Genomic DNA, 13054 nt, shown 5'->3' with positions numbered 1-13054 from the left:
CACATGAAGGAAGAAAGAGACGTGAACCAAAGCAGCAGAATATCTCCTTTGCCACAGCTGCTGAGCTCTGACTCAAAGGCTGGATAGTATGAAGTGAGTCGATCTGATCATTTCTGCAGAACTGAGTGCATATTTAACTAGCCACTAAGATACTACACAGAACTTATCCTACTATGGATATTTTAGCAGCTGCAAATAGATGGAAAGCAGCAGATGGACCTCAGCAGTGTTCTGTGTCCTCAGAGTCTTGGTGTGGCGGTGAGAATATGTCTGGCCCATGGGGAGTGGCACTATTTGGAGGTGTGGTTGTGTTGGAGGAAGTGTGCTACTGTGAGGTGGAGCTTTGAGATCTTAATTTTATATATGCTCAAGTCTGGCCAGTGTGGCAGAGTCTCCTGCTGGCTGTCTTCAGATCAAGATACAGAACTCTTGGCTCCTACAGCATCATGTCTGCTTGTACACTGCCAAGCTTCCTGCAATGATAATGGACTGAACCTCTGAAACTGTGAGCCAGCCCCAATGTAATGTTTTCCTTGATAAGAGTTGCTATGCTCATGCTGTCCCATCACAGCAATGAAACCTACTGAAACCTTGGGGACCACAATCAAAAGACCAACTGTTTCTGTTATCACTTTTCCTCCTTTAAACCAAGGGCTGCTGGAGATAGCTTCCTGGTTAGGGATGTGACCTTGTGTCTACACTTCCTCTCAGCCCTGGGACCCCACCTGGCTTGGATCTGTGGAAGCTATCTGCAACTGACAACCACCCACAAAGAAAAATTACTTTCATCAGTGGAGTCTCACTGGGTATACTAACCACTTTAAGGATAGCCCCATGCTTAGCAGTAGATGGCCAAGATAAAAAGAACTCAGTGGTATTTTTGAAGAATTTTTTGGTCTCATAATGCTTTGTTTGGGTTTTTTTTTTCCTTACCATACTAGTCTTTTGCTTTTACAGGATTTTGATGGTGTATGTGTGTGTGTACGTGTGTGCATGTGTGTGTCTGTGTGTGTGTACGTGTGTGTGTGTGCGCGTGCGCCCACCTGCATACTGCTTCTTCTGTTCCTTCTTTGTTTTTGTCTTATTCTAGTTTGGGTTTTTGCTTCATTTTGTTTTGCCTATTTTGTTTTCTACAGAGCTAGAAAAAGAAGTCACAGAATTGTAAGGCAAGGAGGTAGGGGGACCTAGGAGGAAACAAGGAAGAAGAACCCATAACCAGAATATTTTGCATGAAAATTATTTTTCAATAAAAACAAATAAAAATAAATCAAGGTCTATCTAGGGCCAGAATTAAAATATCTTTATGCTTCAAATAAAAATAATAATGTATTGTCTCTCTATTTCCAAAACCTAGCTTTGGACTGTAGTCAGCCTTCCTAATGCTGCAACCCTTTAATACAGACCTTCATGTTATGGGGACTCCCAACTATAAAATTATTTTCACTGCTACTTCATAACTGTAATTTTGCTACTGTTATAAACTGTAATGTGAATATCTGATATACAGGATGTCTGATATGTGACCCCTGTGAAAATGTCATTCAACTCCCCCCACCCACAAGGGGCTGTGGCCCACAGGTTGAGAAACACTGGCTTAGGAGGAGCACATCTTTGTAGCATACCTACCATTCAGGAAGACAAGAAACACATTTGGGTAAGAGAGCTCTTCTCCACATAATAAATTCACATCTTCTACTCCCAAGTTCCCAGCTAACTTAATAATGGGTCCATCTTCCATGTCAGTTGTTATATGTGTCATGAGGGCCAAGTTCTTAACCAAACCACAGGCCTAACAAAAAACAGACAGGCACGTCTAAGAATAAACAACAGTGCATGAGTACAGCTCACATCTGAAAATGCTCACCACTTTGTTGTTGGTAACATAAGAGTACAGTCTTGAAAGGGACACTTGAAATTCAAACACACACACACACACACACACACACACGCACACACACACACCTCAAACAAACTACCTCATCTTTAAAATGTGTATATTCTTTAACCTGAGGAATTTATCCTCAAATAACAAGAAAGGACATTGTCCTGGCTTGTTCATTGTCAACACAAGCTAGAGTTATCTGAGAACCACAATTGAAAAAAAAACACCCCTGTAACGCTGGGCTGTAGGCAGGTCTGTAGTACATTTCTTAATTAGTGATTGATGTGGGACAGCTCAGTCCATCATAGCTGGTGTCATCCATGGGCTGCTGACCCTGGGATGTATAAGCAAGCAGGCTGAGCAAGCCAGGGGGAGCAAGGCCGTAAGCAGCATTCCTCCATGGCTTCTGTTTCAATTCAGGTTCCTACCCTGACTTCCCTCAGTGATGGAGTGTGTGACCTGGAAGTTTAAGCTAAATAAACCCTTTTCTCCCCAAGTTGCCTATAGTCACGGCATTTAACACAGCAACAGAGACCCTAAGGCAGACAGACATTGGTACCAGGTCAATAGGTACTGCTATCCCAGACCTGATTGTGTGCTTTCTGGAGGATTGTGGCAGCATTTGAACTCTGGGGGTGGAAGAGCTATTGAGTGCTCAGTTTTGCTGTTCTGTGGAGGCTTGGAAGGGAAGAAGGCTGAGATCAGTGGAGACAATGGAGACCTGGTTTCAGAGAGAAGTTTGAGAGCCCCTTAAAGACTCTATCAAGGGTGCTTGCTGTTTTGAATTAAAAACCAATAAAATGAAATTTTTGCTTTGCTGAGAGCATTGACATGGAATCAAAGCCTGTTGGCTTCCAAACAGTGCTGGAGCCTTGGCAAGCTGCACCAGCCCCTCCCAAACAAGCAATCGATCAGAGACCCTCACGGCACCTTACCTCCCCTTCAGGTGTGTCGGAGGGACAGAGCATTCCCCACTGAGACGGCTGCAGAGAACGAGGGCCACTCACTTTCCTCGTCTTTTCAAACTGGGAAGAGATTCTTGTCATCATGCCGAGTGCAGATATATATGACAAGCGAGACAGCACCTGGGTCACACCCTGTCGGTCCATCTTAAATCTCTTCAGAGACCAATTTCCCTGTAGAGAGAGGAATACATGAGGCTAGCCACCTTTCTATAAACTGGGAAGTTTCTCACAGCAAATGCCTGCTAATGCACATACAGCTATGATCTAATTACACAAACCAAAATGATACAACTAAAGTTAAAGCTCAGCCAGATGATTTGCTGGGGCTCTCTAGGCACAGAGTGAAGCCACTGTGGCTGGCAGCAAGCCCCAAGTGCTCATCCTAGGAGGGCCAGTCAACCAGACACTGAGGGCTCCATGAAGGCTTTTTCTTCAGGCAGAACCAGTCTAAAACGAGAAGGGAATCCCATATTGTATTGCTGCTCAGATGCCTTCCAAAGATGGTAAGAAAAATATAAACACAGAAAACAATGGCTCTGATAGTAGTTTCACTAGGGGGGATCATCTGTACTTTCTTAACTTAGGCCCAAGGATAGCAAATTGCACGTTTTAAACTATCCTTGTTTTTTTATTCTTTTTTCCAATGTTGGGGATCAAACCCAGTGCTCAGGGCTTGCAAATACTAAGAAGGACTCTACCCTGAGCTACCTCTTCAGCCCTAAAACTGTCCTTTATTCACATTATGAAATACTATGTTGTCAAATCAAGAAACAACTCTGTGGTCATATCAATATTAAAATAGATTTATGTTGTTAGTGTAAAGATGAAATAACAATGAACTCTATGACTCTGAATGCTAACATGAAATATTAATAAAATAAAATGGACTGTGAATAAAACCTTGAATGTTAATTTTATCTCCTATATACCGAATATATCAGATTATAGTAACTATAATTTTTTGGATATATTAGAACACTGTACTGGATGGTTTTGTGTGTCAACTTGACACAGGCTGGAGTTATCACAGAGAAAGGAGCTTCAGTTGGGGAAGTGCCTCCATGAGATCCAACTGTAAGGCATTTTCTTAATTACTGATCAAGGGGGAAAGACCCCTTGTGGGTGGGACCATTCCTGGGCTGGAAGTCTTGGTTCTATAAGAAAGCAAGCTAAGCAAGCCAGGGGAAGCAAGCCAGTAACATTCCTCCATGGCCTGCATCAGGTCCTGCTTCCTGCCCTGCTTGAGTTCCAGTCCTGACTTCCTTTGGTGATGAACAGCAGTATGGAAGTGTAAGCTGAATAAACCCTTTCCTCTCCAACTTGCTTCTTGGTCGTGATGTTTGTGCAGGAATAGAAACCCTGACTAAGACAAACACATTAAATAATATTCCCCCAAAATATGAACATATAGCAGTGTAAAAATAGTATATATTGAAAAAGTAAAGTAAAAAAACCTTGACCCAATTATCTTCATGACTTCATAGAGGAAATCTGTGTATGCTAGGGTGCTTCCTCTGGAAGAACCAGATGAATGTTGTAAATATTTTCTTGGAAAACACACAGATGGCAAATAATACAAACTTTTCAATTCAATTCCAGGAACAGCACTTATAGATCCTGGATTTAGAGTCCTCAAAGCAGGAAAACTAGTGTGGTTTTGTGAAATCCAATAATGGTTTGTACTACATTATGACACCAGGGCATGTCCCTCATGAGTCAAAGTTTTGCTTTGTTAAACTCAGAATCTATTTATTTGGAACCTTTAATTTTTTGACAGTGTGGAAAGGTGGTAAATTCTAGGCATAAAGCACTACACCGTAAAAGCCAAGAGTAGGCAAACAGGCATCTCAGATGGATGCTGCTTGCTGCATGCACAGCTGGCTACTTTTATCCTTGGTTGGAGAGACCTATGGCCAGAGCTCTCAGGTAAATATTCGGCACAGAGCTTACACAAGGCAGCCTGCTGGCAACAGGAAGTAGGTGGGAAGTGAAGCTGAGAGAATTTGTTCTCCTGTTCTACAGGAGCAAACCATAAGGCAGCGAAGGAACAAACCAGAGGACGAGACAGAGCCTGAAACTGCTCCACAGTAATGCTAACTTAGTGACATTGTTCTTTTGGGGGTTACACTCCTGGGTCCCCTCAGATCAGGACACACCTGTCACAGGCCTAATGCTTTCAAATACTCAGATGGTCAAGAAGACAAAACAGTAAAGCTTGAGGTCAGGGAAGGTGGTTCCCCCAGCTGTCCTTTTATTGTTAAGAATTATTTCACCATTCTGGGTTTTTTGCCTTTCCAGATGAATTTGAGAATTGCTCTTTCCATGTCTTTGAGGAATTGTGTTGGGATTTTGATGGGGATTGCATTGAATCTATAGACTGCCTTTGGTAGGATGGCCATTTTTACTATGTTAATTCTGCCAACCCATGAGCATGGGAGATCTCTCCATTTTCTGAGATCTTCTTCGATTTCTTTCCTAAGAGACTTGAAGTTATTGTCATATAGGTCTTTCACTTGTTTGGTTAGAGTTACCCCAAGATATTTTATATTATTTGTGGCTATTGTAAAGGGATTGTTTCCCTAATTTCTGTCTTACTACAGAGAAATAGTGATAAAAACTGCATGGTATTGGTACAGAGACAGACCTGTTGATCAATGGAATAGAATTGAAGACCCAGAAATAAAACCACACACTTATGGACACTTGGTCTTGACAAAGAAGCCAAAAATATACAATGGAACAAAGAAAGCATCTTCAGTAAATGGGGCTGGTCTAACTGGCAGTCTGTATGCAGAAAAATGAAAATAGATCCATATTTGTCACCTTGCACAAAGCTCAAGTCCAAGTGGGTCAAGGACCTCAACATAAAACCAGATGCACTGAATCTAATAGAAGAGGGAAAGAGCCTTGAACTCATTGGCTCAGGGGGAAGTTTCCTAAACAGAACTCCAATAGCAATTGATAAATGGGACCTCATGACACTGGAAAGCTTCTGTAAGGCAAAGGACATAGTCAATAAGACAAATCGGCAACCTACAGATTGGGAAAGAAACTTCACTAACTCCATATCTGATGGAGAGCTGATATCCAAATTATATAAAGAACTCAAGAAACTGATAATCAAAAAAACCCAAACAACCCAATCAAAAAATGGGGTATAGAACTAAACCGAGAATTCACAACTGAGGAATCTCGAATGGCTGAGAAGCACCTAAAGAAATGTTCAAAGCCCTTGGTGATCAGAGAAATGCAAATCAAAACGACCCAGAGATTCCACCTTACACCACTCAGAATGGCTAAGATCAAAACCTAAGTGACAACACATGTTGGAGAGGACACTCCTCCACTGCCGGTGGGACTGCAAACTGGTACAACTACTCTGGAAATCAATCTGGAGGTTCCTTAGAAAATTGGAACTACCGGAAGACCCAGCTATACCACTCTTGGGAATATACCCAAAAGATGCCCCACCATGCCACAGGGGCACATGTTTCAGTATGTGCATAATGGCCTTGTTTTTGATAGCCAAAAGCTGGAAACAATCCAGATGTCCCATGACAGAAGAATGGATACAGAAAATGTGGTTCATTTACACAATGGAATACTACTCAGCTATTAAGAATGAGGACATCCTGAGTTTTACAAGGCAAATGGATGGAACTAGAAAATATCATCCTGAGTGAGGTAACTCAGACCCAAAAGGACATGCATGGTATGTACCCATTAATAAGTGGATGTTAGCAAAAAAAAAAAAAAAAAAAAAAAGGTACAGAATACACAAGATACAGTCCACAGAACTAAAAAAGTTCAACACGCTGAAGTGCCCACTTGGGAGGGAGAAGAAAGCAATCACAAGTGGGGAGGGAGGGAGGGACCTGGGAGGGAAAGTTGACGGGAAGGGGAGGGAGTGGAGAGGGAGAAGGAGAGGGAGAGGGAAACTTCATCTGGTACTGGGTGAGGGAAAAGGACTGAAGCCCTGAGGGCCAGCAGAAAGAATGGAAATAGGCAACCTTGGGAGACAGGAGGTTGGGTGAACCCTCCAGAATGCACCTGAGACCTGGGAGGTGAGAGACACTCAGGACTCAAAGGGAGGGACCTTAGATGAAATGCCTGACAGTAGGGAGAGGGAACTTATAGAGCCCACCTCCAGCAGAAAGACAGGGCATCAAATGAGGGAAGGAGGGCCATCCCACAGTCACAACTCTGACCCATAATTATTGCTGTCTGAAAGAATTAGAGAGATGGAAATGGAGAGGAGCCTGAGGAAAAGAAGGTCCAGCGACAGGCTCAAACTGGGATCCAGTTCAAGGGGAGGTTCCAAGGCCTGACATTACTACTGAGGCTATGGAGTGATCACAAAAAGGGACCTAGCATGACCGCACTCTGGAAGACCCAACAAGCAGTTGAAAGAGTCAGATGCAGATATTTGCACCCAACCAATGGACAGAAACAGCTGACCCCTGTGGCTGAATTAGGGAAGGCTGAAAGGCTGAGGAGAAGGACGATCCTGTAGGAGGACCAGCAGTCTCAAATAATCTGGGCCCCTGAGACCTCTCCAACACTGAACCAACCAGGCAGCATATACCAGCTGATGTGAGGCCCCCAACACACATATAGTAGAGGACTTCCAGGTCTGTGTGATGCACCTAACCCTCAAGAGACTGGAGGCCCAGGGAGCTTAGAGGGGGTGGGGAGGAGGTATGGAATATGGAACAGTTGGAGGGTAGATGGGGGAAGAGATAAAATATAGAGCGTAAAAAAATATTAATTAATTAAAAAAAAAAAAAAAGACCAGTGTCCTGCTGAGAGAACAGTGTCATGTTCTTAAGGCCTGAAAAACATGGTCTGGAGGAACAGAAAGCAATCCTGGCAGGAGCATGCTCAACACTGCAGGCTCTTCTACCCTAAGAACCTGGACCACTGGAGGCTAATGTGTCAAAGGCACTGGGGGTGGGCGTGTGCACCTCTACTATAGCTGCCTATGCAGACCCACTAAATGGCTGAAGCTGAGCACTGAGGCAAGTCCACATTCCACACTACTGTTTCATGGTTATGGGAGTCAACATGCGGGGCCACACTGTTCTTTGTTGGGGCAAGATCCCATCCATAAAATTAATTGTGCATCTGGTACATCAAATGGGAGGCAGCCTTGATCAGATAGACCTATAGCTGCTGTGAGTTTGAAAAGGGAACAGATACCTATCTGATAACCTTTCGTGAACAGCCAGGCAGACCCTAAATACACAGCAGCTGCAGGGGACCAGGCTCAGTGCCCAGATGGATCTCTGAAGAATATAAATGCTGTTAATAAGACGCCTACGTATGGCTTTGGACAAAAGCTGCCGACTAAGAAATCTGCCTGAAATACATCAATTTCATTACAGGAGAAAAATGGAGGCGAATAGCCAAGAGAGGAATGACTGCTGATAGTTAAACCAAGAGATTGCTCCTCTCCCTGTAAGTGAACTTTTCATATTGCCACACAGCAGGAACTAGAATTTAGCAGGAAGTTGTTTGGTAGGCCTTCCTAATCCCTGCTCCAAGGCCCCAGGGATGCCTGCAATGCAGGACCCACAGAACCCCATAATCCCATGCTGTTTTACTCCATACCACTCTACCTGCTAATTGTAAATTAAACACAGTAGGAACTTAACAGCCAATAAAAATAGGAAACATATAGGTAAAATAGGAAAACACTAAAAAGTATTAACAGCAAAAATTAAAGGAAAATAGGAAAGAATAGAAGTTACTTAAACTTATGAATTACTTTTGAACATTTTCACTTAGTGTTTTTTTCAGAGAGTAGTAGTCGTGAATGAGACCACTGTCTTAGGGGCTCCTACTGAGAGGCCTTAACCTTTATACTAATTTCAGAGAATGTGTGATTTTCTCATGTGCCTTCCATGTAAATGTATCAATTACGATCTCTACCTCTGTCACATGGGTCCTCAGAGTCTTTTCCATTTTTAGTCCACTCAATGATGTCACAGAGTACAAAGCAGGCTGAAGACTCACCGTGGAGATGGCATTGACCATGCCGTTGGTAATCTGGTCTTGGCGCATGTGTTTAACGACGTCAAACTGGGCTGCTCTCTGTTTAGGAATCACTTGGTCTGCAATCTTCTTCATTTCTGAATTAAACTTTTTAAACAAATCTTCAAAAAGAAGAGATAAGAGCTGGAAGAAAAGTACACAGCAATCAAGCTTAGGTCTTAATCACAGACCTGGTGTAAAAAAAAAAAAAGACAAATTTTAAAACAGAAAACAATACATTTTTGTAAAAATTCAACATTTTGAGGAATATATGTCAAACACTGTAGGAACACTGAATGAGGGCAGAGGTGATACGGACAGATGGCTGACTTGTAATTTACAAAGAAAGGCACTGAGACGACAGATCTGAGAACACTGAAGCCAGGATGCTAGCTCTCCTTACTACTGGTAGGAAGCAAACTGCCACAGCTCCTTAGGAAACTGCCACAGCACTGCTCTCCAGCCCCATCCTCCAGCACCATCCTCCAGCGCCATCCTCCAGAGCAGCGGCCAGAGCAGTGGTGGCTTCAGCACTGGCAGGTGCAGTCCTACACTAACAAGGTGAAGTTTCTGGTTCAGTAGATCACAGGGAAGCACAGTCCCCTGCACTTCTAACAAGTCACCAGAAGGGAGGCCAGCCTCGTCTACTGAGCGAGTTCCAGGACAGCCAGGGCTACAGAGAAAACCCTGACTCAAACAAACAAAATGAGGTGTGTGTGTTGGCAGGGGTGGGAGGGTAGGGGGTCAGTTTCCTACTGAAATCTACATTTAGCTGTATAAGGACAGTACCACTGGCATCAACTATAAATTCCAACCTATACAAGTAATATTTAGATCAGCTGAGATAGCTTTATACCAGTACATTAGCAACCAATGAAAAGGAACAAAAAACTAGTACATCATGGCAAGACCTGAAAAACAAAATCCTTAAGGAAAGAAATCATATACAAAGCTTCGTCTGTGTTTCCTCTTAATAAATGAGGCTCAAACTCCAGGAACCCCCATGTCTGAAGGCACAGGCAGGAGGTACAACAAGAACAGGGGACCAGCAAAGACACAGCCCAAGCCATACAGGTGACTTTAAGGCCAACTGGGGATTATCTTGTGAGTTTAGAATTCTTCAGTCTTTAACACTCACACGTTTTATTGTTTTTTCCCCCCATAGACTGATAAAAAAAATAGTAAGAGATGCCATGAGAAAGACATCTTTGTTGGGACAAAGGCAACAGATCTCTGTCTAGCCTCCCCCCCCCCCCCCAACATTTTCTTGCATATGAAGCAATGTGTAAGCAGCTGGGCAAGGGTCAGAAGACCTCCTGCCTAGCACTTCCAGGAGGAAAGAGCAACCTGCAGTCAGAGAAGGGCAGAGGTGGAGGAGGGACCCTCCCTTGCCATCCACAAGCCTTGCACTTACAAACAAGGAACAGCAGGTTGCCACTGGAGGGAGACCATCAATGTTCTGGTTGCTAATGTCAAGGAAAAGGTGTGATGCAGATGCGATGCCAGGGATGGGGTGGATCCTAAACCCAGCTTCCTTGGGGGAGGAGCAGGAAACCTGCTCAGGCCAAGGGTCACTGCACAGCTACACAGCAGGGGCCTAGGGGTCAGGAAACGGAAAGCTTTCCTTTACAAAACTGGGAGCAAGGAAGAACGTTATCTTTATATTTCTACTCAGCCCAACAGTGGAGGAGGCATGCAGTTCAATGGGGCAAAGGGGGGATATCAATAATGGGAAGCTGCCTTGACTTGAGGATAGCACATCATGGGCAGAGAAGATCACAGGGACTCGAAACGAAACTGTAATATGAAGAAGATGTGAGTTTAGCAAGCTGGCAAGATACGCGTCCAATAAACAGAAAGCAAGTATATTTTAAATATTGCCAAGAGAAATGATTGGACTCTCAATAGGAGATGTCCACAGTCACCAAGTATGACTGTTTAGGAGTCAGTTGTCGGGGGCTGGAGAGATGGCTCAGTGGTTAAGGGCTCTGACTGCTCTTCCAGAGGTCCTGAGTTCAAATCCCAGCAACCACATGGTGGCTCACAACCATCTGTAATTAAATCAGATATCCTCTTCTGGGGCGTCTGAAGATAGCTACAGTGTACTTACATATAATAAATAAAAAAAAAAAAAAAAAAAAAAAAAAAAAGAGTCAGTTGTCTCTACATCGTCCTACAGATTCAAATGCAGTCTTAGTTAAAAGCTGCCAGTCACTAATTTGATTACTCGTATGTTAAGACAAATGGAGAAACCAATGTCAAAGTTAAGTAAAAGATAGAAACTAAAACACATATCACCATCTCTGCAAAAAACTGGAGAACTAAATTATTCTTCTGCAAACTCTTTTTTAAAAAGTACTTTAGAGGCCATGTGTGTTGTTGCCATACATGTTTAATCCTACATACATGTGTGTTGTTGCCATACATGTTTAATCCTACATACATGTGTGTTGTTGCCATACATGTTTAATCCTACATACATGTGTGTTGTTGCCATACATGTTTAATCCTACATACATGTGTGTTGTTGCCATACATGTTTAATCCTACATACATGTGTGTTGTTGCCATACATGTTTAATCCTACATACATGTGTGTTGTTGCCATACATGTTTAATCCTAGCACCGGGAGGAAGACGCAGTGGATCTCTGCGAGTTCTGTGCCAGATGGGACTGCATAGTGACACTGTCTTTCTTTTTTCTTTTTAAATAATTTTTGCTAGCATTTTCTTACCTTTCACATGTAAATCATGTCTCAATAGAACCAAAGAGATGATGATGAAAAGTATTATTTTTAAAATTCTAGATAATGAATATATTAGAATAAGAACATTAGATACTATGACTTTCCACATCATAAAGAAAATAGTGAAAAATGGAACTGATCATCATCACCTGAGAGAACCATTAGGTGAAAACCTGGTCCATTTTGAAACAGAAGAACCGGGACCCCAGCACAAAAGACTGAGCCCAGCCATCAGTCTGGACAGCACAAAAGGGGAGACACTGCAGGCACATTCTTCCTGACAGGACACAGACCATCACCCATCAAGGTGCCCGGCCAGAAAAGGAAATGTTCAAGAGCATCTATCTAGTCTCTACAAACTCCCAGTTAGGCATGTTCACACATGACACATGGGATGTTCAAGAGCATCTATCTAGTCTCCACAAACTCCCAGTTAGGCATGTTCACACATGATACATGGGATGTTCAAGAGCATCTATGTACAAACTCCCAGTTAGGCATGTTCACACATGACACATGGGATGTTCAAGAGCTCTATGTACAAATTCCCAGTTAGGCATGTTCACACATGACACATGGGATATTCAAGAGCTCTATGTACAAACTCCCAGTTAGGCATGTTCACACATGAAGAAACACATCAGCAGCAGGCTGGGTGTCATGGCACATTTCTGCAATCCCAGCACCTGGGAAGGAAGAGGCAGGAAGAGGCTAACCTAGGACATACAGTGAGTTCAACACCAGTCTGAGCCACAATGAGATCCTGTCACGCCTCAAAAACCACTCCAAAATCTCCAAACAGGTCTAAGCGAGTAGCTCAGTGGCTTAGTGTTTAGATTCTCTCCCCACTACAATGAACACATAGTAAGAATATGTAAGGGCTAATTTTAGGTGTCAATTCTCTCAAAGCACTTCTGTAAGAGACTGGCATTGAATCAGTAAACTGAATGAAAAAGGTTGGCCTTCATCCTTACTTGATGTGGGCCCAAAGAGAACAAAAGGCACAGTTCCTCTTGTCTGCATCCCCAGTTTCTGTGCTCCTGGCTCCTGGCTCCTGGCTTCGCAGCAGTGGACCCTAGGTTCTTAGGCCTTTTGGCTTTAGGCTTTGATATGTGGCAAGGCTTGGCTGTGGTCAGTTCTCTGGATATAAGACAGACCACACACTGACTTCTCTGGTTCTCCAGTTTGCACACAGAATATCATAGAATTTCAGTGTATTTGTAACTCAATCAACCATTACTGTAATTAATTAGTCAATTAATTAATTATTTCCTCCTTCCTCCTTACTGGTTCTATTTCTCTTCAGAGCTATCAGCCAAACCTAGAATGTAGGAAATTTCTGAGAACAAAATATTCACTTTTTTGAAACACACACACACACACACACACACACACACACACACACACACTCTCAATCAAAAGTGAAC

At 43.0% G+C, this 13054-nt stretch overlaps 1 protein-coding gene across 2 annotated transcripts in view; it reads right to left on the bottom strand.

Moving 5' to 3' along the window:
* Polr3b (polymerase (RNA) III (DNA directed) polypeptide B) overlaps window positions 1-13054 on the bottom strand; it is a 104887-nt gene that overhangs the window by 50833 nt on the left and 41000 nt on the right. For both annotated transcript variants that reach the window (XR_380439.4, NM_027423.2), the window contains exons 13-15: window positions 8863-9024; window positions 2818-3018; window positions 1627-1789 (exon numbers count right to left, since the gene is read on the bottom strand). Coding sequence is in view for 1 of the 2 variants with exons in the window: in NM_027423.2 (NP_081699.1) it covers window positions 1627-1789; window positions 2818-3018; window positions 8863-9024 (526 nt within the window). In the remaining variant the exon portion in view is untranslated. The remainder of the gene's footprint in view (window positions 1-1626; window positions 1790-2817; window positions 3019-8862; window positions 9025-13054) is intronic.

This window comes from Mus musculus, chromosome 10, assembly GCF_000001635.26.
Source record: "Mus musculus strain C57BL/6J chromosome 10, GRCm38.p6 C57BL/6J".
NCBI lineage: Eukaryota > Metazoa > Chordata > Mammalia > Rodentia > Muridae > Mus > Mus musculus.
Note: the sequence above shows the minus strand (reverse complement) of the source record. Positions and strands in the feature narration are given on the sequence as shown.